The sequence below is a fragment of the Emys orbicularis genome, chromosome 9, assembly GCF_028017835.1.
Source record: "Emys orbicularis isolate rEmyOrb1 chromosome 9, rEmyOrb1.hap1, whole genome shotgun sequence".
Lineage (NCBI taxonomy): Eukaryota > Metazoa > Chordata > Testudines > Emydidae > Emys > Emys orbicularis.
Genome location: NC_088691.1, coordinates 57,119,010 through 57,144,542, shown reverse-complemented (window position 1 = coordinate 57,144,542; position 25,533 = coordinate 57,119,010). Strand labels below are relative to the sequence as shown.

The window sequence follows — 25,533 nt, the reverse complement described above, 5'->3', positions numbered from 1 at the left end:
GTGGCAAAACCCTGCATCGGTGCAGGAGGGAGTCCCGTTCACGCCCCTCCTGCACGTGCTAGCTCTGCCTCTGCTCCCAAGCCCCTTCTGCACCTTGCTCTCAAGGCTTTGCCTCAGCACACTCTTCCCCCATACACAGCAACTCTGTCTTCGCACCACAGCCTCCAATTCACCTCCTGCACTGCCAGTATCACCTCTCACTTACCCTTAAGCCCCTGGACCCTCACTGATTTTTGCTTGTAGCACTCTCACACCCTTACCTAGCTGCACCCTCAACAACTTTTCCCCTGGCAGCCTGAGCACCATGCACCTCTGTCATGAGTCTTTTTTCTCTGATCTTATTCCCTATGTTCCTGCCTTTCCCTCTTAGTCCTGGCTCTTCTTGGCACAAAGCTGTCCCTGTGCTCTCCTCCACACGCAGCCCCTCTCTGTTTTACTCCTGTACCCTGCTCCATCTGGATTTCTGACCCTGCTGTCCTCTGAGGATCTCAGCTAGGCAGCTCCCTTTGTTTTCTCCTTGCTGCCTTCCTATTCTATTCAGGTTCATATGCTACCCCCATCACCATAGTACATGAGCAGCTTTTAAAACTTGTGATCTGCTGAAGCCATTGAATGTTGGAGGAGAGTAGCTAGAAGGGGGTAGAGGTGGGAAAAGGACTCTTGTTGGCTAAAATGAGGAGCATGACGTTATCCTCTGGTGCCCAGAACAGGAACTACATGCTTTTTTTTTTAAAGGGACCTGGTAAAATCAAACATCGGAAATGTCAGCCTCCATACTGGAAAGCAAGGCCCTAGATTGCAGGCCCAGATAGAACAGACTGGCAGGCTGAAGCTCACAGCAGGCCCTTGTTGCTGTGTTATGAGATGCTTAAATAATGTAACACTTAAATACAAGATCTCTGTGGCTTAATAAAAGCACATCAGTCAGTTTAACAATGGCTTAAAATGCAGCTGGGATTCTTCAGCTGCTTATCTAGTTATAGTTATTAATAAAATAAACTTGTATTTAAACATAAAAACTACATTAAAAGAGCATTAAGGTTGCAAAGTCAAGAGCTCAAATGGTAGAAAATGCAATATTTATTTATCTGTGTGTGCATATGCATTATAATAGTCTTTAATTGCACAGTGTAGCGATGCGGGACTCACCCCTGCGGCGCCTCCTGCTGGTCCGGTATGGGAATTAGCTTCTCCAGCCTTGGAGCGCCCTCTGCAGGCCAATGTCCCGCTGTCGCTGGCCCCGTGTCCCTCCTGGACCCCGGTGCCCCTCTCCCTTGGGTGCTGCCCCCTGGCAGTACCCCCACTCTCTGGGCTCCCCTCCCAGGGGAATCCCCACCCTCTATCCCCACCTTGCCTCAGTGTTCACTGCCAGGCCTTATCTAGCCCCCGCACTCTGGGGCAGAATGCAGTCCATATCACTCATCATCGGCAAGGTGGGTTTGAACCTGCTGCCTCCACCTACCCCCGGCTGTACTTCTGCAACCCCAGTACCTTTTCAGGCCTTTGCCTAGGCCTGCAGCCTGGGGGTTTTCCAGGCAGGAATTCCCCGGCTTCCTTGCCCTGTTCCCCAGCACTGCTCTACTCCGGTACCTTACTCAAGTCACAGGCAGCCAGGCCCTTCTCTCTCTGCGCCTAAGACAGACTGCCTGTGCTCCCGGCCCACAGCCCCTTTTAGGGCCAGCTGCGGCCTGATTGGGGTGTGGCCCAGCTGAGGCTACTTACGCAATCAGCCCAGGTTTTCCCCTATCACAGCCCTCTCCCAGGGCTGTTTTAAGCCCTTCAGGGCAGGAGTGGGTGGCCACCCCACTACACACAGGTACATATTTTTTCCACTGGACCTCTTCCTTATTCAATGTACAAGATGGCTGGTGGTCACTGAATGAGCAGCTATTCAATATTTTGTTTTATTCTGATTGTTCAGGATTTATTTAATTCATGCTATTCAGACCTTGTTCTGAATATAAAATTATTTCCTTAGGGACTTTACTCTGGGTGTTCATCACTATAATGTCTGCTTGAGAAACATTAATTTATCTTTGTAACACACATGTGAGGGTTAGGTAGTAGTATCCCCATTTTACAGATGGTGAGCTTGTACAAGTGCATTTATTTGACTTTGCCTTCTGTAACATAAACATAGAGGGTGTGTGTGTGTGTGTGTGTAAAACTAAGTAAAAAAACAAATGCACACACTGGAGAGAGGATTAGAGAACAAACATGTTAATTATGTTGCTTAATGCACTGCTGGAAGGTGCTCGGGTACTACTGTGATTAGTGCAGTATAAGAACTTGTACAGAATACAATAAGCAGTTGTGGATGTTTAGAACTTCTGATAATCAGACCCAGTGTCTTGAGCATCCAGAAAATGATGTGTAGATAACGAGACAGTTGTCTGTTGGATTCCTCATTTGCTCCACCTACACAATCCAGATTAATTCCCAGAGCAGATCCATCCTGTGCACCAAATGAGCCAGGAGACATGGAAAAAATTGTATTTGATCATGTGATTAATTATTGCACCATAATACATAGGCAGAAGAGGGACAAATTATGTTTGTATGTATGGTTGAATCTTAATTTTAACATTTCGTAACTTTTGAGTGCTTAACCTGTAATCCTAATAATGTCCAACTATAACATGCCCCCCTAGATCATATTTGGGGGTTGAACACTGGTCACTCAGGACTACAATACAGACCCCTAGCATTTGCACTAAAGGATAAGTGACAATAGCTGCCTGAAGCAGAAGGTTGTTATTCACTGTGGACCAGTCATTAGAGGAATTTGCATAACACACTGAAACAGCAGATTACACAGGTATGAGTAGCCCCATTTATGGACAACATGACTAAGTACTTAGGTTTGGCAGATTCTTTGTCTGAGGGGCTGTTTGCGCCATATTGGAAATCTGGAATTTATTCCCAGACTGTGTGATTTCTCAGTGAGACGTGAGGCCTTGATAAATAATAATAAGGGCTCAGAATTATTACCAATCAGTAGAAGAAAAAGTGATATGGAATTCATGTTCACCTGATGCCCTGCCCAGTGCACCTTCATCTCCAAAGGATACTTTGATGGACAGCAGGAAGAGGATCATCTGTTCATTGTCTGTCTGTCTTCTGGAGGCGCCCTGTGTGTGGCACACTGAAGTGGGGCAGTACAAACACAATGCTCACGTTTGGAGTTATTGGTATCAATTTAAGACAAAATGAGCAGAATACAAGAAATGGTGATTTTCAACAGCTCATTACCAATTTACATAGGGCCACCAAAGGACATCACCTTAAAACCAGAACTATACCCTCATGCCAAATTTCAAAGGCTTGTTTCAAGTCAAAACAGTCTGAAGAATTTTTTGTAATGGCAAGTGTTAGGCAACCAAAATCTAAGGGTCACTTCTGCTCCCTCTATAATAATAAGACTCAAAAGTGAGAATCAAGTGGAGGGTTTCTTCATAGAACAAAAATTACAGGTAAATAATTTTCTTTTGTGCCTACCTAAATTCATGGATATAGCTGTATTTCAGTAGTGGATGAAATCATCCCTGTTTGTAGTTCATGTATCTATTTGTGGAGCACTTGAGAAACAGTAAAATAAGACAAGACATAAATGCAAAATATTGTTCCTTTCCCTCTGGGTGGTATTAAGATTTTAAAAAAGTTTTTTCACTATCAAGCAGCAGAATTTTTACCCTTGATACGAGAGGAGAATCAAAAACATCCCAGTGAAGGATTTTAAGATCATTTCTTTAATTTTTAACCTTTCTCTCTCTTTAAATCAGAGAAAGTGACACAAAGTAACACTTTGACTTTTTTTCCTGTGGGGAAAAATTAAAAAGTGAGTGGTTTTCCCCATATACACTTTTATTTACTGATTTAACTGCCCCCCTTTTTCCTGCTGAAAAATTGCTGGGATGTTTAAAAATTGAGAGAAAGTGTGTGTTCCCCAATTTCTTGCACTTTTTTGCTCCCTCCTTCACTTTTTTGCTCCCTTCGTCACTTTTTTACCAGAGGAAAAAGGGGGAGGGTAAAGAATTAACAAATGGAGAGAGTGTGGATTTTCCTAATCAAAATCTAACCAAAACATTTTTTTAAATTTCATTTTGAATTTTTTTTATCAAAAGATAGAAAACATTTTCACTTTTGAGGAAATTTTATTTTTAGAAAAAAAAATTTGTGGCGAGAACAGACCACTTTCACTAGTTATTTTTTTTCGTCTGTTTTTAGACCCTGCTCAGAAGATGAATAAATGTAGTCTCAAACAAATTCTCAAAAATAGCTCTAATGTTTTCTAGAGGAAATTCTGCTTCAGTTTATTCAGGGAGATCCAGTTCCCTAAATTTAAGTAATTTCAATAGAATATTCTTAAATCTTCATTCTTTTGCTGTGAAGTGTACCATCCTTTATCAGACTGGTGTTAAGGTCCTATAACTTTCTACTGTAACTCTGTTTACAATGTTTCAGTGTGTCTGTTTACTGTAATATCCTTATTCAATATATCAGATAATTTACTACAGATTAAGCATGTGGATAGAATGAGAATTAATGTTTATTTTTGACTTCTTTATGGCTTTCAAAATTGTGTCATGATTGGTTCCAAATAGCCTTTGGGATTTCTGAAAGTGGCCATCCAACCAGGGAACTAGCATTTTGGCATTATATGGAGACTGCTAGTATCAGTGCTGTCCTCCTCCCATCACTTCTTTCCTTCCACATGTTGGATAGTTAGTGACTTTAAGGTTGATAAAATTTTAAAGTACTGGATTTGTCCTTTAGACGACTTTTCAAAGACATATTAAGGCTGCTACTTCTTAGCATTTAAATAAATAAATAAATAAAGATCAGTTGGTTGGAGGGAGAGGAGATCTAAAAGCACCCTACCGTCGTTCCTCAGAGCTGTAAGAGGCTAGGATGTCCAACCCTGCTGAGCTCTATCAGAGCAACTCCCATGATTCAAGCACAACAAATGGAAAGGACTGGCCTCGTGGGGATCAGAGTGGGGAAAGGAATTGTAGGTGGCTCTGAAACCTTATTCATGTGTAGTCTAGGAGCCTATAAGATCCATTGGGAGTCTATAGTTAAATCATTTTCTTTTTGTAATTTCTTTTTAGGATCTCTTTCATCTTCCCTTCTTCTTTACTACTTCTGAGAAACACTGAGAAATAGGGCTAGAAATAAAAGTAACAGAGGACTGAGCAAGGACTCAATACTTCCAGCAGGGGAAGCAAAAAAGACTGAGGGAAAGAGGGTGGAGCCTGGCTATATATTCCTCCTGTGGTTGTCTTTTGCCTCCTAGCTTTGTGGTAAGTGGAGGTATAATGCTTGCTGTATGGTATCTTGTTTTGTAAAATGGGAGAAATGGAAACATGACTAACAAGAAGTTTGCTTGTCTGATTTTGGGGGGGAAAAAACCTGGTAAAAACAAAAGTGAGCCAGCTTATGAAGAAATTTAGGAGTAATAGGATTACTGGCATGGAGGTACTGTGCTCACAATAGCTATCTTGTCCAGGCTGCACTGGCAGTTGTGATTTAGTTCAGCTACCACGTGACTGGGATATTGGAGCTGATGTTTGGTAGAGTTTCCCTTTTCAGGATCTGATTCACCTATGGAACTGGGTTAATACGTTACCAAACTTCCTCGTGGGGTTGAAATAAATCACTAGACAATGAGACATTCCCCCGGTGGACTAGTCTGAGGTAGGTCACAGGATTGATTTAGAGCAGCAACATTTATTTGATTGTATTTATTTAAAGCCCCTGTGCGTCCGCCATAAATTATAAAAAACATAAATAAAACTAACCAGCCAGAAGAATACAATGCATCCTTCTCCCCCCACAGATCTAACCCCCATCAGAACCCACCAGCATGTGGAAATAGATTCACCTTCTAGCACACCCTGCTGGTCAGTTGATCAGAGCTATTTCAGTCTAGGTTAGGAAGCTGTTCCAGAACAGAGGGCTCCTCACAAGGAACATGAATGCTAGCCTCCTCTGTGTGAAATCAAGGGGGATCCAGCTTAAATACTTCTGCGGATTGCAGCTGTAGTAGTATGACCCGGAGACAAGAGGACTCAAGTATGAAGGTCCCAAAGCCATTTATGGCTGTAATAATCCCAACAGCATAAATGCAGACAGAAATGGATAGATCAGGGAGCCCTAGCATCATGTGCTGCCACTGAGAAGCTCTGCTTAATCAGTAGGCTGCTGCATTCTGCACCAGCCTAAGTAACTGGACTGATTGAAGATGTAGCCCCACATAGAATGCATTGCAGTAATCCACTATAAAGGTGGCAAAGATATGGATCACATTAGCAAGGTCCATATCCAGAAGAAACGGTTGCAATCTCCTAGCTACAGGCAGAAGCGAGAGAGTCTGGAAAAATCCCAGAAACTTCCTGTTTTTTCTCAAGGCCTGAAATGGAAAAATTAGAAATGTTGGTAAAAAATGAAAAACTCACGGGAAATATTTTCTCTCCGAATGAACAGCGAAAGAATTTTTAGATTAATGTTTAAAACGACATAATTACTGCTGCTCTTTAGTCCTTCAAAATGCATTCTAATAGCTAATAAGTATTTCAAATGAAGTTAAATTTTAAAAACCTATAGTATTAGGCAATTACAATTCCTATATACTGTAGGCCTATATACTGTACATAGCAATGTAATCCTCCAGGGCATATTACAGTCCCCAGTCAGTAGAGGGCGCTTCCATGTTTACTAAAGAGCAGGAGTGAGTACAGGGCCTTTTCTTATGGATTGCTGCCTGCCTGCTTCTGGTGACTTCTGTCCTGGACACGGAGTTTAATGTAGAGACAATTTGAGCAGGAGGGGAAAAGCAGCTGGTACCCTGAAGCTGCTGTCCTCTTGACTAGCCCTGGTGAGAAGCCCACTCATCCCAGAGACATTGCTTCCCCTCAGCGGGAGGTTGAAACAGTCTGCCTGTTTGTGTAGAGTCACTGGGGCAGATAGCAACAGGCCTGTGCTTGCAGGATCTTGAAGGGAAATCTTGAGGGGCTAGAATGGATCCTGCCTGAGAGTCTTGATCCTGAGATCTACAGGAGGAACCATCCACACCCAGCATGGAGGAGGTCTTATTATTTTTTTCTTCTCCCTCAGGAGAAATGGTGCATCGATCTTCTAACTTATGGAAGTATTCCCACACTGAAAAGTCATTCAGATAAAAAAAGGACTTGTATTGTGCAGATACTGCCAAATGAAATACCAGATGTTACCAGTATTACTAGACACATCCTTACATGTATGAAATGTCCTGCAGACATTAAAAAAATCCTCCATGAGTGGAAATAAAGGTCAAGAATAAAAAGTGAGGTAAATTACACTGAAAGTGGTTGCAGTTGCAGCACATGTTCTCAATCCTTCTGTTTCTTTGATATCACCAGCTGGAAGTGTTGTACCCTCAATTTCAGCTCTTCAATCATCAGGAAAACAACAGGCATCTCAACCAACTATATCCAAAAGACTCCCAACAATGACTTCCTTTGTAGACAAGATGACACCTGAATATCAACAAAAAAATTGACCAAGCCCTCTCAAGAGCAATATATGCTTCCAGTAGTCCATTATCAGTAACTGAAAACAGTTAGTGGCAGGCAGCATTTAAACTATTAAGACCATCATACCATTTATCCAGCAGACATTCTTTGAGCAAGTCTCTTCTGCAGCTGGAATATGAATATGTGATGCAAACTGCATGAAAAAAAAATCACTGAAGCATTTTGTCAGTATTCCAGATGGGTGGGCAAATGTACAGGGGGAAGGAATCGTAATCTTTGTGATAGCTACACCTCAACCATTTTTTTACAAGAGCATTGGAATAGGAGAGAACAGATGGATATACTTCAGAATTTATTAGTAATGAAGTATGTGGAATACTAGAGAAGATTGCTAGTGGGAAAGAATTGGCTCTGCTGACTGACAGTGCCAGTAATATGAAAGCAGCATGGGACATTATAATGGACAAATATCCACATATTATTGCAATAGGATGTGCTTCCCATGGCCTAAACCTGCTTCTTAATGATTTCATGAAGTTGGGCTCACTGGAAAGAAAATCTATAACGGAGCAAAGTAAGTTATAAAATATGTGAGAACTACTCATATTGTAGCTACAATCTTTAGGAAGAAGCAGGTTGGAAAGTATGATAAGAATAAAATGGTAACACTGAAACTTTCTAGCAAAACAAGATGGGAAAGTGTGGTGGATTTCAAAATTTATTAAAAAAGCAAAGAAGCTCTTCAAAAACCAGTGATAATCTTGTCTAGCTACCTCACAGTAAAACCTACAGTTCCTTTGTCTTCATTATTGTGTGTTCATTATCTCACTGTAAAACCTCCACCTTTTTGGCAGTGCAGACTTAGCCTCAGAGAGACTAAGTCAACACTGTCCCCTTCTGTCAGCTAGTGTCTGTTTACCAGCCTGGCCCCTTCTGTCTCCCATCCAGGCTGATAAATAGACACAAGCTGCCAAAGAAGATTCTCTGACAATTGGAGACTAAGGGAAAGCCCTTTAAAGGAAATGGGGCAAAGTGACCAACCATTAAGAGCTTCTTTCCACTCTGTGACACTCCATTTGGGGATTACAGATGCAGTGAGGGATTGGGAGGATTTTGCAGTTTGTATTGCATGTGAAGGAAGTTGGGTGACTGATAGAGAGAGAGTGTTGGGGATGGAATAGAAAATGATCCCATTTACTAACACTGCTACAGACCTGGCATAAAGTTCTTCTCACCCGCCGTTCCTTTCCCTTCCCAAAGACTATTAACAGACAAGTTGTATTTTAATTTGGATAAGACACTAGAAAACTTTGAACTATGGTAAGAAACAGGTGTTAGAACAAAAAAAACCTTATATGAGAGAGAAGAATTTCATGATTGGGAAAAAAAATTTCAGTGCTCTCTATATTTATTTCATGCACATGCTCCTAGACAGAATGCCATAAACAGCATCCTAAAAAGAATACAAAGGAGAAGCTAGAGAGCAAAGGGCATTCATTTCTGGAAAGGCATGTGAAAAATAAAAAAGGGCACCGAGAGAGAAATCCAAAATGGGTTAATTTTTGGAGTAAGAACATCAGAATGGCTATACTGGGTCAGAACGATGGTCTGTCTAGCCCAGGGATCGGCAACCTTTGGCATGCGGCCCGTCAGGGTAAGCTCCTGGCGGGCCAGGCTGGTTTGTTTACCTGCCGCGTCCGTAGGTTCTACCAATCGCGGCTCCCACTGGCCACGGTTCGCTGCTCCAGGCCAATGGGGGCTGCAGGAAGCGGCAGGGGCCGAGGGATGTGCTGGCCACCCTTCCCGCAGCCCTCATTGGCCTGGGACAATGAACTGTGGCCAGTGGAAGCTGCGATCGGCCGAACCTGCGGACGCTGCAGGTAAACAAACCGGCCCGGCCCACCAGGGGCTTTCCCTGGCGGGCTGCGTGCCAAAGGTTGCTGATCCCTGATCTAGCCCATTATCTTATCTTCCTACAGTGACTGCTGCCAGATGCTTCAGAGAGAATGATCAGAAAAGGGCAATTAGTGAGTGATCCATCCCCTGTCGTCCAGTCCCAGCTTCTGGCAGTAAGAGGTTTAAGGACACCCAGAGCATGGGGTTGTGTCCCTGGCCGTCTTGGCTAATCGTCATTGATGGACCTATCCTTCATGAACTTATCTAATTCTTTTTTGAACCCAGTTATACTTTTGGCTTTCACAACGTCTCCTGGCAGCGAGTTCCACAGGTTGACTGTGCCTTGTGTGAAGATGTACTTCCTTATGTTTATTTTGAACCTGCTGCCTCTTAATTTCATTGGGCGATCCCTGATTCTTGTGTTATGTGAAGGAGTAAATAACACTTCCTTATTCACTTTTTCCACACCATTCATGATTTTATAGACCTCTATCATATCCCCCTCTTAGTCCTTTTTTTCCTAAGATGAACAGTCCCATTCTTTTTAATCTGTTTTCATATGGAAGCTGTTCTATACCCCTTATCATTTTTGTTGCTCTTCTCTCTGCCTTTTCAATTCTAATATTTTTTGTTGAGATGGGGCAACCAGAAATGCGTGCCGTATTCAAGGTGTGGGCAAACCATGGTTTATATAGCTACATTATGATATTTCTGTCTTATTCTCTATTCCTTTCCTAATGGTTCCTAACATTCTGTTGGCATTTTTGACTGCCACTGCACGTTGAGTAGATGTTTTTGGAGAGCTATACACAATGATTCCAAGATCTTTCTTGAATGGTAACAGCTAATTTAGACCCCATCATCTTGTATGTATAGTTGGGATTGTTTTCCAAGGTGCATTACTTTGCATTTATCAGTATTGAATTTCTTCTGCCATTTTGTTGCCCAGTGACCCCGTTTTGTGAGATCCCTTTGTAACTCTTAACAGTCAGCTTTGCACTTAAATATCTTAAGTGATTTTTGTATTGTCTGGAAACTTTGCCACCTCACTATTTTACCCTTTTTTCTAGATCATGGATCGGCAACCTTTCGCACGCAGCCTGTTAGGGAAATCCACTGGCGGGCCGGGACAGTTTGTTTACCTGCAGCGTCTGCAGGTTCGGCTGATCGCAGCTCCCACTGGCCGCGGTTTGCCGTTCCAGGCCAATGGAGGCTGCAGGAAGCGGCGGCCAACACATCTCTCGGCCCACGCCACTTACCGCAGCCCCCATTGGCCTGGAACGGTGAACCGTGGCCAGTGGGAGCTGTAATCGGCCGAACCTGCGGATGGGGGAGGGATAGCTCAGTGGTTTGAGCATTGGCCTGCTAAACCCAGGGTTGTGAGTTCAATCCTTGAGGGGGCCACTTAGGGCTCTGGGGCAAAAATCAGTACTTGGTCCTGCTAGTGAAGGCAGGGGCTGGACTCGATGACCTTTCAAGGTCCCTTCCAGTTCTAGGAGATAGGATATCTCCATTTATTTATTTATTTATTTTATTTATTTAACAAACTGTCCTGGCCCGCCAGCGGATTTCCCAGACGGGCTGAATGCCAAAGGTTGCAGATTCCTGTTCTAGATCAGCTATGAATATGTTGAATAGCACTGGTCACAATCAGGGCCGGCTCTGGCTTTTTTGCCGCCCCAGGCAAAAAAGCCTCCTGCCGCCCCCCCCCCCCCCCCCCCGGCAGGGGAGGGCGGCGAGCCCCGCTGGGGAGAGCGGAGCCCTGGCGGCGAGCCCCGCCGGGGCTCCGCTCTCCCCGGGGGCCAGAGCGCCGGGGGGAGGGAGAGAGGCTGCGCCGGGAGGAGGGCAGAGAGCCCCGCCGGGGCTCCGCTCTCTGCGGCGGCCAGAGGCTGCGCCAGGGGGAGGGCGGAGAGCCCCGCCGGGGCTCCGCTCTCCGCGGCGGCCAGAGGCTGCGCCGGGGGGAGGGCGGCGAGCCCAGTCGCGGCCCCGCTCTCGGGCCGGAGCGCCGCGCCGCCCCCCTCCAGGTGCCGCCCCAAGCACCAGCTTGGTGGGCTGGTGCCTGGAGCCGGCCCTGGTCACAATACAGAACCCGTGCGGTGGGGGTGAGGGGGGTAGGGGGCACCCTGCTATTTACCTCTCTCCGCTGTGAATACTGACCATTTATTCCTACCCTTTTTTTCCTATCTTTTAGCCAGTTACTGATCCGTGAGAGGACCTTCCCTCTTATCCCATGACCGATTACTTTGCTTAAGAGCCTTTGGTGAGGGACCTTGTCAAAGACCTTCTGAAAGTCCAAGTACATTACATCCCCTGGATCACCCTTAACCACATGTTTATTGACATCCCCAGAGAAAGATTTCCCTTTACAAAAGCCATATTGACTCTTTCCCCAACATATCAGACACATAGATGAACCACAGTAACTCTGTTCTTTATTATTGTTTCAACCAATTTGCCTGGTACTGAAGTAGAGGACTATCTTCCTGAATCTGAAATAACCAGGAAAAATTGCTTTGACATTCTGTAATAATGGCATGTCTCTCAAATAAATCTTACATTAATTTATGAAACTGGCAGCACTGTCTCTGGGGAGTGACTGTAGTGAGCAAGTACTTTTTTTTCCCTTTTCTTTACATGGTGGACTTGAACAAGAATTGCACACTACTAGTCTATGATGGAGGAACAAATACAGTTGGTACCAGTAGGTATTCTGCCTATTGATCCATTGTTTGTACTTCTGTTGTCAAAAGCTGATGCTGAAGTCTTGGATGAGTTACATTAACTAGCATTCAAAGCAAGGAATTTATTTTTTTTAAAAATTAAAATGTTTTTGAATATTGGTAAAGAAGGCTGGACATGAAACAGAAGAAAATGGGCACTATTGAAGTCTTCAGCCATGTGGGAAACAAAGTCCTGCTAATTAACAGAGAAAAGTGTATTTGTATAAATAGTGCAAAGGGAGATCTTGCCAGCTATGAAGAAACTCTGAAAGCAGTACATTTCAGACAGAATTATATAATGATTGGTTCTAGGTAGGTACTTCATAAACTACCATTTGTTTTTTCTCTCTTTGTATTATACAAATATTTCCATTTGTGAAAACGAATAAAAAGTTTTATAAAAAGTCTTCTTGTGACTGGATTTTATGTAGGCATCTTAGATTATTACAGATTGAGTGATATAACTGTTAATATTAATAAGTTTCATGTAATCATTATGAGAACTGATTTGTTTTCAGATTGTGAGAGAGATTTTTAGTTGAAGTCAGGTGCCTGTCTGATCTTTGTCTTTGAAAAACTGCCTCTTTAAATCTCTGGGGCAAGGACTGTATTTTTGCATATTGTATAGTGCCAAATGAATTGTTGGCACTAAATAAATAATTATTGTACTCTTTCATTACAAATAATCAAATCTTTGAGTTGTAACTTTCCAAAATAATCTGCACTGATTTTAAAAGTGATTTTTCCTTAGTCTTAGTTCCATAGGGTACTGTCCAGAAGCAGTAATAATGATAATTAGTTCTTTCACATGTCTTTGATGAAATGTGTTGAAAAGATTGGGAGTTTAAGGTAGTTACAAAACAGTGTAGCAGTGTTGAATTAAATTAAACACTATTCTGCTTTGCAAAATCTTAGATTCTTCTAAGGCAGAGACCATTATGGTTTCCTAATATGACTTCATTGTATTTTCACTAGTTATTCCTTTATCAAGCCTATAACTTCTGGTTGAGCTAAAGTGTATTTCTAGAAAGACATCCAATCCTGATCTAAAGACTTTAAGTGATGGAGAATGCATCGTATCTCTTGGTAAATTGTTCTAATGGTTAATTACACTGCCTTAAAAAAAAAAATCTTATTTGTAGCCACAATTTATGTAGCCTCAGCTTCCATGTAAGTTGTTCTGATGGCAGCTAAAGATCATCTGGCAGTCCGAAATTTTTCTCTGAAGTACAGAAAATAAGAGATCGGATCTATAGTCTCCGCTATTTCCCTCAGCCCCTCAGTTCAGGCCTCTGCTTCTCTTTTGTTTCTAAATAATCATTAATAGCTTTATTCTCAGTACCTCTCAAAGCATCTGTGTGATGGCATCCAGAATTCTCTGCTTTCTTCTAGTCTTTTCTCTCAGGCCTGGTCTACACGGTGCGGGGGGGAGGGATCGAGCTGAGGGTACGTCTACACTACCTGCCGGATCGGCGGGTAGTGATCGATCTACCGGGGATTGATTTATCACGTCTAGTGTAGACGCGATAAATCGATCCCTGATCGCTCTGCCATCGACTCTTGTACTCCACCGCGGCGAGAGGCGGAAGCGGAGTTGATGGGGGAGTGGCGGCAGTCGACCCCGCGCCGTGAGGACATGAGGTAAGTCGACCTAAGATGTGTCGACTTCAACTACGCTATTCTCGTAGCTGAAGTTGCGTATCTTAGGTAGACCAGGCCTAAGTTGCGCAACTTCAGCTATGTGAATAACGTAGCTGAAGTCGACCTACTTAGATTGACTTACCGTGGTGTCTTCACTACTGTGAGTCGACTGCTGCCGCTGCCCTGTCGACTCTGCCTGCGCCTCTCACCGAGCTGGAGTACAGGAGTCGATGGGAGAGCGCTCGGGGATCGATTTATCGCGTCTAAACTAGATGCGATAAATCGATCCCCGCTGGATCGATTGATGCCCGCCGATCTGGCCGGTAGGGAAGACATACTCTGTCTTGCAACTCTTGGATCTCCATGCTGTTTAGATTATGCCCCTTAAGACTCTGTTTCCACTTTATATAGATGCATCCCCTTCACTGGTCATATCTAATTATGCAAACCTGCATTGCATTTTGCTTCTCCCTGGAACTCCACTTCCAAACACCTTACTACATCTTGGTAGCTCCACAGGTGTCTAGTTTCTGGCTCTCTAGTGACTGTTCCAGTTAATATGAACAGTTAGCAGTTTATTTTAATTTTTTGCCAATGACTTAGAACACTACCCTAAAAACTGGTAGGCTTGAGTACATGAAAGTTTCCCTGTGATTGTCTCCCAGAGTTTCTTCCAAGGTTTTATTCCTTTTTATGGGCTTCACTGCTCTGAAACTCAAACATAGTATGAAGCTGAGTGTGCATGTACAAGTTTCTCAGCTTGTTTCTGTTGAATGTAGTAGGCCAGATTTTCTTAAGTGTAAAGGCTACATCATCATGTTCACAAACCCCAATAAGGGCACAAATACCTGCAGTTTAGCATGTGCAATTTTGAAAGTTTGGCCCTCTGGTCAGTCTCTCTGGCAACCTCAGCAAGATTTAACTGCATTTTATTCTCTTCCTTCTACTCTCCTCCCATTTATTAACTGGGCAATGATAATTTTGTTCTCATTCCTTTCTAACCAAAAAGTGGCATTTTTTCCTTTATTCTTTAAATCCAACTGAGATCACCACAAAATATCCCGCTTGTCACAAATTCCAAATTTTTTGGATTGAAAACTGCATAACTGATGTATCTCAAAAAGTAATTGGTAATAGGTAATCCTCATCAAGTGAGGGTTTTTCTAGTGGGGTCAGTAGGGATCTGTTCTTGGCCCACTGCTATTCAATATTTTTATGAATGCTTTAGAATTACATATAAAACCATTGCTTGTAAATCTTGTAGATGGCACAAATATTGGTGGAGTGGTAAATGACATAGACAGGTCACTGATACAGAGCATTCTAGATTGCTTTGTGGTAACTGGGTTGAAGCAAACAATATACATTTTAATATTGCCAAAGGCAAAAATTCTTAAATGTAGGAATAAAGGAAGTAGGCCACATTTCCAGAATAGGGGACTGTATTCTGGAAACAGTGACTGAATAGAAGTTAGAGGTCATGATATATAGCTCATAGTCAGATGGTTCCCATTGCAATGCTGCTGAGGGTAGGAGTAAAAAGGTGGTATTACCTCTGTGTATACCATTACTGGAATACTGAGTTCAGTTCTGGTGTCCACACCTGAAAAATTATGTTGAAATGTTGATAAGCATTCAGAAAAGAGTTACATTAATGATTTGAGGTTTGGAAAACTTGCCTTACAGTGATAGACTTAAGAAGCTCAGTCTGTTTAGTTATGAAGAGAATGGTGATCAGTTGTATTCCATGCCCGCTGAAGGTATGAGGAGTAGTAATGAGCTTAATCTGCCCCAAGGGAGATTTAGGTAAAATGTTGGGGAAAACTTTCTAATTATAAGGGTAGTTAAGCTCTGGAATAGGCTTTCAAGGGAGGTTGTGGAATCCCCATCATTGGAGGATTTTAAGAACAGGCTAGACATATACCTGTCAGGGATGGTCTAGGTTTACTTCTTCCAGCCTCAGCACAGGGGGCTGGACTTGATGACTTCTCAAGGTCCCTTACAACCCTACATTTCTATGATTCTATATTAAAATGCATATAGTTTGCTTGCACCCAACTTACAAGTGATCCAGATTGTTCTGTGTCAGTGACCTGTCCTCTTCAATATTCATTACTCCCCCAGTTTTTGTGTCATCTGCATACTTTATCAGTGATGATCTTATATTTTTTCCAGGTCATTAATAAATATGTTAAATTAACATAGAACCAAGAACGTATCCCTGTTGGACCCCACTAGAAACACACCCGTTTGAGGATGATTCCCCATTTACAGTTACATTTTGAGGCCTGTCAGTTAGTATAATCCATTTAATATGTGCTATGTTAATTTTATATCATTCTAGTTTTTTAATCAAAATGTTATGTGGATACTAAGTCCAGCAGTAAGCTGCTCTTTGCTTCATTGATTGTGCCATTGACTCTGGCTACGTGAAGCTTAATAGTTGAGACACTGAACTGTTGCTGCATGACTTTTGTACTTCACAAAGCAGATCCCTTGTTGCGCTGATGGCTCAAAGTGAGGTTACCACCATGCACACCATCTTCGTCAGGTACAGCTGCAAAGTTTCCCATTGAACTAAACCACTGAAGCAAGTAGCTACAAAGCATGACTGCTTTGAACAAAGTTAGAAAATGAGGCAGTGCCTTATTCCTATATAGTCTTGGTGCAGCTGCACTTAATGAATCAGAGATATCAGTGCTTGGAAGTCTTCAAAGCAGGTACCTTGTGTCCTGAATTATCCCTCAGTTCTTTATAATGAAATAGTGCAAGGAGCTCATGGCCCTCCGAGCCCATCCTGAGCCAGAGGTGTTGAAATGAATGAGCAGAAAGAAATGGAACCGTTTGTACAGACAGCATATGGGGACATTGTGGAGCAGGCCCACCTCAGAACTGACTCCCCTGATTTTCTTGTTGAGAAAGGTAGTCTCATGATGGAAAGGCACCAAGGAGGCTTGCAGGGTCACACTCTCTTACATGAGGCCTATCTTCTCACTGACGTAGAGGAAGCTGATAATTCTTCACACAGTGAGACGGTTGCTCCAGGAGATGGGATTACAGTTGGGACACAAAAGCTAGGCTGCGTTGATGAGGAGTTTGATCATCAGGAATATAAACAGCTAGGTATATAGTGATTGTAAGGTAACTTTCACTGGCTTGCCTGCCAGGTGTAAGGGTAGCAGATATCAAGAGACACCCAGACAGACTGGTGAGTGCTAGGAAGGAGAGGGTGATGAATTGGAATGTTTGGCAATGGAAGAGGGCCTTGATATAATTGGCATTACAGAAATGTGGTGGAATGGCAAAAATCAGTGGGACACTGGAAATATATGGGAAAGACAGACTAGGCTAAAGAGGTGGGGGAAGATCATTGATAGGATTCCATAGAACATAGTGTGATATAATTCTGAGTGGAGTGAATCACATAGTTGAATCTGTGTGGATGCAAATTCCAAACTGTAAAAATACAAATATTCTTGGCAGTAGAGTTATACTGCCAGCCTCTAGCTCAAGAAATGGATATTGAGAGTATGTCTACACTCCAGCTGTGAGGTGTGATTCACAGCAGGGGTAGACAGACTTTCATTAGCTCAGCTTGAGCACTAAAAAATAGCTGGGTGGATGTTGTGGCACAAGCAACAGCTTGGGCTAGCTGCCTAAGCCTGCCTAACCCCCTGGGTCTGAGCTTGGGTACTAATCTGAGCTGCCTCCCATGCCACAATGTCCACACTGCTATTTTTAGCACATTAGCTCAGCTTGAGGTAGTGTGAGTCTCTCTACCTGTGCTGGGAATCACACCTGCCAACTGCATTGTAGCATACCCTGAGTTCACAATATAGTGAGAGATATCAGAGGTACCAAAGTCTAACAAAATGATAGTACTTGGGGACTGCAACCATTTGCATATGGATTGTTTAGAGAAATAATTTTTCAATACTTTCAGCAAGTGCGTCTTAGAACAGCTTGTTCTAGAGCACACAAAAGGAGAGGCTGTTCTTCGGGGGGAAGGGATAGCTCAGTGGTTTGAGCATTGGCCTGCTAAACCCAGGGTTGTGAGTTCAGTCCTTGAGGGGGCTATTTAGGGATCTGGGGCAAAAATCTGTCTGGGGATTGGTCCTGCTCTGAGCAGGGGGTTGGACTAGATGACCTCCTGAGGTCCCTTCCAATCCTGACATTCTGTGATTCTTGACTTGGACTTAAATAACATGCAGGAGTTGGTTCAAAAGTAACAGTAACTGAGCCATTAAGTAATAGTGACCACAATTTAATTATGTTAAACATCCCACTGGGGAGGAAGGATAGCTAAAACTAACAGTGATGCTGACCTTCGAAAAGGGAAAGCTCAGTAAAATTAGGGAGGCAAAGTAAAAAGGAAGGAAAGTAAAATCCTTGGATATGGCCTGGATGCTACTTTAAGATTACAATAATAGAATCTCAGAATGCATAAATAGTTCTGAACAAAAAGGGAAACAGGAGGGTAAGAGTAACCCACCATGACTAAATAGCAAGGTTCAAGAGGTTGAGTTGACCAGTTTCTTCAAACTTTGGAAAATTAACCCTGGTGAAGCCAGTAAGAGGAGCATGAATTACAGTAGGAGAAAATTTAGGAGGGATGGATTTCAAAGAGGAAATAGCTAAAAATATAAAAACAAAGCACAAGAAATTTCTGTAGGTGTATCACAAGTAAGAAAGTTAAAATAGAAGAATTAAAATATAAAAAATGTTTTAACATTATTACATTTCTTCAAATCATTAGAAGTATCTCAAGGTAGCGTTTTGGGATTCTTGTTTAGTGTTCATACATGACAGTTTTAATAATTTCTTAAAAGAAAGGAAATTACTAGACTAAAAAACTGTATTAAGATTGAGAGTACCTATCGGTAATCTCAGGATATAAAATATTACAGGGATGTTGTGATTATTTCAGAAACAAGTAGTTCAAATCCAGGAAAGCTAGAGTTAATGTATTTCCATATTTTGGGTTTCCTGTGTTTGTAATTCTTGTTCTGGGGATAATTTCAACATCCCTGCAATATTTTATACCCTTAAGTTACTGATATGTGCTCTCAACCTTAAGTCTAAACAGATTTTTGTCTGGGACTATAATAGCATTTTTTCCCTAGAAGCTAGGCTTCTATCCCTTTATTTGAATTTTGTGGATGTAAAACTGAGGACTTTGCAGATTTGGTGGAACTTTTTGCAAAAGTAAGGGTGCTGTTCTTAATGTAATTAACTAATTTGGAATGTGGGTATGACATGTATAGAATGTGGGCAGGATATATGGCTCCATAAATATTCCTGTATAGTTTGTTTATATTTTTCTTCATTTCTTCTGTTAAAATGTTATACAGTGAATGCAAAGCACAGAAAGGCTGCTGAGTTCCAACCCAGAGTGCACTCCACTTTCATGGTGGGCACTCAATCAATTGCACTAAATTGATGTAAAGTTATTTGAGTTACAAATATTGATTTTTATTTTTCATCAACAAGTTTAATATGTAAGTATTACATCATGCTGGTTTTAGTCGTAGTTTTGTTTAGTTCTAACAAGTAGTCTTGATTATTAATACGATAATGGACACTGAATGAGAAAGATAATATTCATTTGGTTTTACCATAAAACTTAAAATGTTCTACTCTGAAAACTAATTGAAAAAAGGCATGTGGCATTCCTTATATATTTATTTTTTTTCAATGACTTTCATATCAAATGTATTAATTGTACAAATAAAAAGATGGGGGATATTCTAGCTACCAATCCTATAGTGTTTCACAGAACAACTGGTGTATAAGCAATTCTTGAAAAATGTTTTAGAATTGTTAACTTCTATATGAACAACCACAAGCAAGCATATTATGGGATATTAGTTAACTTCTCACTGAAAGAATAACACCGCTAACTTTACAAAATGCCACCAGTAATGGCTCACGAGGAGGGCACTTTGGAATCATAGAACTGTCTGGGATTCTCCCTCTCTTGACATCAGGTTCTATCATGTCTTGTTAAGAGTATTCCTGCTAACATTACTGCTAGATAAGCTTTCAAACCAATTTCAAATTGCATAGCAGTGGAAAAACTTTAAAATGGACTGATATTATGAGTGATGTATGGAAGTAAAGTAGACTAATTGTACTTGTTCATTCATTACTTCACAGGTACTGTAAGAATTGAAATGTTCAGGAACATGCAAAATGCAGAAATCATCAGGAAAATGACTGAGGAATTTGATGAGGTATAGTATATAAATATTTACACTGAAGAGTTTTTGAAAACTGGAAATATAAGAGTGCAATATATTTTCCTTCAAAACGGCATAATTTTGTTTGATGGGCACTGGGGCTTTTCAGAAACCACTGGGCTTTATTCTAATGGATAAGCAATATCTCAGTAGAAGAAACTGTACTGACTGAGAGTAGAGACAGATGAAGTGACTATTTAAACAAGTAGATTAAGAAGTTAGAAGGTTGCATTGGTATAGAAAAAGTATATGCAGAGACTAGCAGAGGAATAGGAAGAAAATACTAAAAATGTGTAAATGGTAGTTTCTAGAAACATTAATCAGAGACACAAAAGGACACTTAAAAAACAATTATCCCACACCACTGAAGTCAGTGGTACTTCTGCAATGGCAGTAGGATCAGGCACTGCTGGTTAAAGGATAAATTACAACAAGGGGTCACAAAAGGAAGGGATCTTGCCTAAGAAATCTGAAGTTATTTTTGCATCATGGAGCTGTGCATGGAGTTTGTGTTTTTATATCTATCTATCTATATATAGATAGATAATATAATATAAAAAACCCTTTCAGCCTTGAATTGTTTAAATGTTCAGAGAGTAGGGGGCGGGGAATCAAATGGCTAGTGACAGCCGAGAGATATCCAGTCAGAGTTCTTGAGACTCAGAAGGAGGAGAATCAGTGTTGGAGAAGGGAAGCTGAAGAGTGGAGGAGGAGGAGGACTGGCAGGGAATGAAGAGGCAGGGCTTTTCAAATGCATTTCTATATATGGTGGGGACACTTAAGGGAAGTGGGAGAATAGATGATTTATATGGGTCAAATAGTAGCAGCCTTTAATCTTTGCCTCAGTAAGTATTCAGTAACTCAGTTATTTCAAGATCAGTCTTTTCTTTGTCCATCATCCTTCCCCTTTCTCTTCCAAACATGACTTGACCTGAAAATGGTTTCTCATAATCAGGAGATAAGGTGGGTGAAGTAATATCTTTTATTCGACCAACTTACACTGAGTTCTTCATAAACATAGCATTCTGAGGCTTTTAACATGTATCATACTCCAACAAAATGGACATGGTAATATGCAGTCACAAATGAAATAAGCCTTGTAGGATGACAGACCCAAAGGGCATGAGATCAAATGGAATCTGGGAAGTTAGGCATGGAAAAGTTCTATCAGATGACCAAAAGTTGCAAGCAGTGGAGTTTCCACCACTTCCTTTGGGAGATTACTCCACAGTGTAATTCATTTCACACCAAGGAGGTATTTCCTGACATTCAACTTACATTTTGTTTCTCTAAATATAGCATCAGTACAGGATATTTAGTCATGGGATTCACACTTCCAGTGTAAGACAGAATCCTTTAGCTGAAGAGTTTTGTGGATTCCTTGTTTGACTCTTTGAGGTACAGAAGTGCTAGATAGTGTGCAAGGCCATTCTGGCTTGGGGAGAGGGATAGCTTAGTGGTTTGAGCATTGGCCTGCTAAACTCAGGGTTATGAGTTCAATCCTTGAGGGGGCCGCTTAGAAGGATCTGGGGCAAAATCAGTATTTGGTCCTGCTAGTGAAGGCAAGGGGCTGGACTCAATGACCTTTCAGGGTCCCTTCCAGCTCTATGAGATAGGCATATCTCCATATATTATTATTATATTGGCTAGAGATATGTACTTTCACTATTTCTGTCTCTAGAAACATACGAGTTTCTTCTTGATCTCATTCAGTGAAGGAAGTCCCCAAAATAACTATAGCTTGACGCCAGGGACTGCTGCTTTGGCTCTCTGCTGATCATGCAGCCATACCTTTCTTGCTTTTAGACATGCCTTTTCACTTAGATCCATAATAATGTAATTGTTTTTGTTGGCCTGTGATGCTTTACTCAACACTCTGGGTCTGTTGATCCTGAGAGTAAAGGCCTGTTCAGCCCTGTGATTCATCTGCAGCTCATCTTGCAGCAGCCACTTCATTTCTCCCGTTGGAGCATTTCCATGTTTTATTAGTTGTTTCATGGTATTCAGAGGCTTATTTTTCCATGCCAGAACTTTGCCATTTGTTTGACCCTTCTTGCATGTTTTTCAGCACGTTGGCATATTTTGTCAGAGGTCCAGTGAATGTTGTTTTGCTTCACTACAGACTTTCAGTGCTACTTACTTTCTGCTGGTTGTTTTGGAGCCCTCTCTTGGTCTTTTGCTGTCTTCTTCCTCAGTGCTCCAATATGTGTTTCTCTCAGTGCTTTCTACTTTTTAGGATTGTATCTGCTATCTCAGTCCCTGTGGAGGACGGAAAGTAGCTCAGCAGTTCATGAGGTGGAAAGATTTCAATCATGGATGATGTGCATCCTCTGTACATCGGTCTGATTCAGGGAGGAGTGCGCCTTCCACTACGTCCAACTCTGATGCTAGCGGAACCACCACAGATCCCATGGCAGGACCTAGTTGGGAGATAAAGAAGGTCTCCCATAAGCATAGGACTTAGCCTTCCTCCAAATCAAAGATGGACACTCTCTCCACCAGCTTGGCCCAAGGAGACAGAGTATGTTCCAAGTCCCACAGGCATGAGAAAAAGATCCCATAAACAATGGGATCCAGAGAGATATGGAGCTGTGTCTGCACCTCAAGATATCTTTGCCTTGCTGAATCCAGTCTCCCCCTCAATCAGGTCCTTCCACTTCCAAAGAGATCATATCCCCACCATGGGACATGCCTACGATACTGGGTCCCTCACTCTTTGCTCCTATGCGCTACACTCTCCTGTCGGCTCCAGTAGTACCGTCATTAGAATCAGAGTCTGCCTTTTCCTCTTCTGATGAGTCAGAACTGGGGGAAGAACCACCCTTACCATACCACTCCTGTGCACGATCACGGAGACCAGCATGTCCATGCAACAACTGCTTCCTCATCAACTCCAGAGCCACTGGTATCCCATCCTATGGGGACCCCCACAATCTCAGGCGGATCCAGCCTGTTGGTCATATTGGGGATCCTGGGCACAATATCTCCCCTCCAGCATGCTCGATCCGCAAGAGAACCGTCACCTGCTTCCCCCTTGAAGGATCCTTCCAGCAGGGACATGGATCTGATGGTGGAGGAAGAACTTTCTAGCCCGGTCCCAGTGGTTCCACTGGAACTAGCAAGATTCCCTTCCTTTTCACCAAATGAAGCAATTGCTACATCATCCCCTCCCCGCCTGATGACTTCAGACAATTCCAGGAGCTTTTGCGGAGAGTTGCAGGGTACTCTTGGTCAGTGGCGAACATCAACGCTGCCTCTACTGCTTGGGAGAAGCCCACATTGCATCCAGGGGCAGTATCTGTCAGTCCTTCCCTAGCCATACCTGAGAAGGCTGGGCTCTCCTTTTTTGGAAGCACCTTATGGAAGTCGCCATGAGGCCTCCCTCGGACCCAAGCTGGCCAGGGAATCTCCTCCGTACATCGGCCTGAAACAGCCAGGAGTCTGGATCTGGTACCGGTGGACTATTTACCCCACGCTGGGACCTAGTTGGGAGGTAAGGAACCATGCCCATAAACGTGGTGTTAAATCTTCCTTGAAACTGAAGAAAGGGGATGCTCCTTCCATGAATTCGAGTCACGGAGAGGGAACGCGCTCTAAAGAACATAAACACAAGATGAAGTCCCACAAGCAATGGGATCTGGCGGTCCCGCGTACCAAACTGCAGGTACTGTAGACATCAGCATCCCATAAAGTGCGGAATCCATCCAGTATGGGGAAGTCCACTGTTCTGCCACTAGTGCTGTGTAAGGAGAGGGCACCCTTAACACCGGGGAGATCAGGAAAAGCACTCCAACACCAAGACGTCTTCACCTTAGAAGAACCAAGATCGCCACGTTTGCTGGGAACCTGCACCTCTAGGGAGACTGTTTCTCCCACTCATGACATCATCATTACGAGACCCCTCACCTCCTGTTCCAATGGTCTCCACATCTCTATGGAACCGGAGTCCACGTTTTCATCCTCGGAAAAGTCGGACGATGGACAAGGACCATCCATCCCCTACCACCAGTACGGGTACTCCAGAAGACCATCTATATCGTGTCAATATCCTCCATATCCACCATGGGGCCCGCCACAACACTTTCAGGATCCAGCATACTGGCCCTGTTCGGGGCCCTAGTCCCAATACTCTCTTCCCCCTCCCCCCCCAACCCGTCTGGTCCTCCAGGGAAACTTCACCTGCCTCCCTATTAAGGGCGCCTTCGAATAGATGCTCAGAACCGATGCTGGAAGAGGAGCCTCTTAGCCTGGTTCCAATGGTGCCATGGAACTGGAGAGATTTTAATCTTCCTCACCAGATAAGGCAGTAACCTCAGCGTCCGCTTTGCCTCCAGACGACTTCAGAAAATTCCAGGGCTTCCTCCGTAGAGTGGCAGGGGAGCTTCACATCCCCATAGAGGAAATCCAGGATACACAGCGTAAACTCCTGCATATCCTTCATTCATCTGCACCAACTAGAGCTGCTTTGCCAATCAATGATGCCATCCTCGAGCCAGCTAGGAGAGTATGGCATACACAGGCATGCATACCCCCAAAGAGGGGTTCCAGCTAAGGGGTCTGAGATTCTTTTCCTCCCCCCTTCCCCCCCCCCACCGAATTCACTTGTTGTCCAGCAACACCCACCTTCCACACTATGCAACAAGAGGACAAGAAGTTGGACCTTTCAGGCCGCAAGGCCTTTTCCTTGGCCAGCCTTCAGTTCAGGATTTCAAACCATCAGGCTTTACTAGCTAAATATGATTTTCTGAATTATAGCAAACGAGTAATTTACTGAAAAACTTCCGCAGCAAGACTGAGCTCGCGTCTAGGTGATCGTGGAGGAAGGGAAACTGGTGGCAAGAACAACGCTTCAGTCAATGGTGGATATATCTTCCAGGTCTATGGCTTTGGACATAGTTATGTGGAGGGAGTCATTGCTCCACTCCCTTGGTTTACGCAGGGAGGTACAGAACACCATCCAAGACCTCCGTTTTGATGAATCTCATCTTTTTAATCAGAAAATGGATGATTCACTTCATACCCTCAAGGATTCCAGAGTTACCCTGCATTTGCTGGATATTTATACACCTGCCCTGAAGAGCAGATTCTGCCGCCCACACAATGATACAAGTCCTCCCAGTTTTTCCACCAGAGACCTTATGAGCCTCCACAGAAGCAGTAGAAGATACAGAGATCCTGGCCCCCCAGGACCACCTTCACAGACTTCCTCCACACAGATGCAACCCCCAGCTAAACGATATTTCTGGAATATTCTCAAGAGCCACCAACCACCTTGTCTACCACCATGTGAACACCCTCCTCCCTTCCCTTTTTCCCTTAGCTTAAAGTGTAATAACAATGGACAAATGGGAGCTAAATGTCATCCACCATGGGTATATGATTGAGTTAATCACACTACCTCATCCGCAGCCCCCCTGGTCACTCCTCAGGGACCACACTCATTACAGCATCTTCACCCAAGAGATGAGCGCCTTATTGCAATGAAGAGTGATAGAGTGCATTCCTGTGGAAAAAGTTCTATTC

General features: G+C 42.9%; 1 protein-coding gene across 1 annotated transcript in view; it reads left to right on the top strand.

Annotated features, from left to right (window-relative positions):
- Window positions 1–25,533, top strand: part of STAG1 (STAG1 cohesin complex component) — a 393,382-nt gene that overhangs the window by 126,496 nt on the left and 241,353 nt on the right. The window contains exon 7 of the mRNA XM_065411120.1: window positions 19,928–20,004. Coding sequence (XP_065267192.1) covers window positions 19,928–20,004 — 77 coding nt within the window. The remainder of the gene's footprint in view (window positions 1–19,927; window positions 20,005–25,533) is intronic.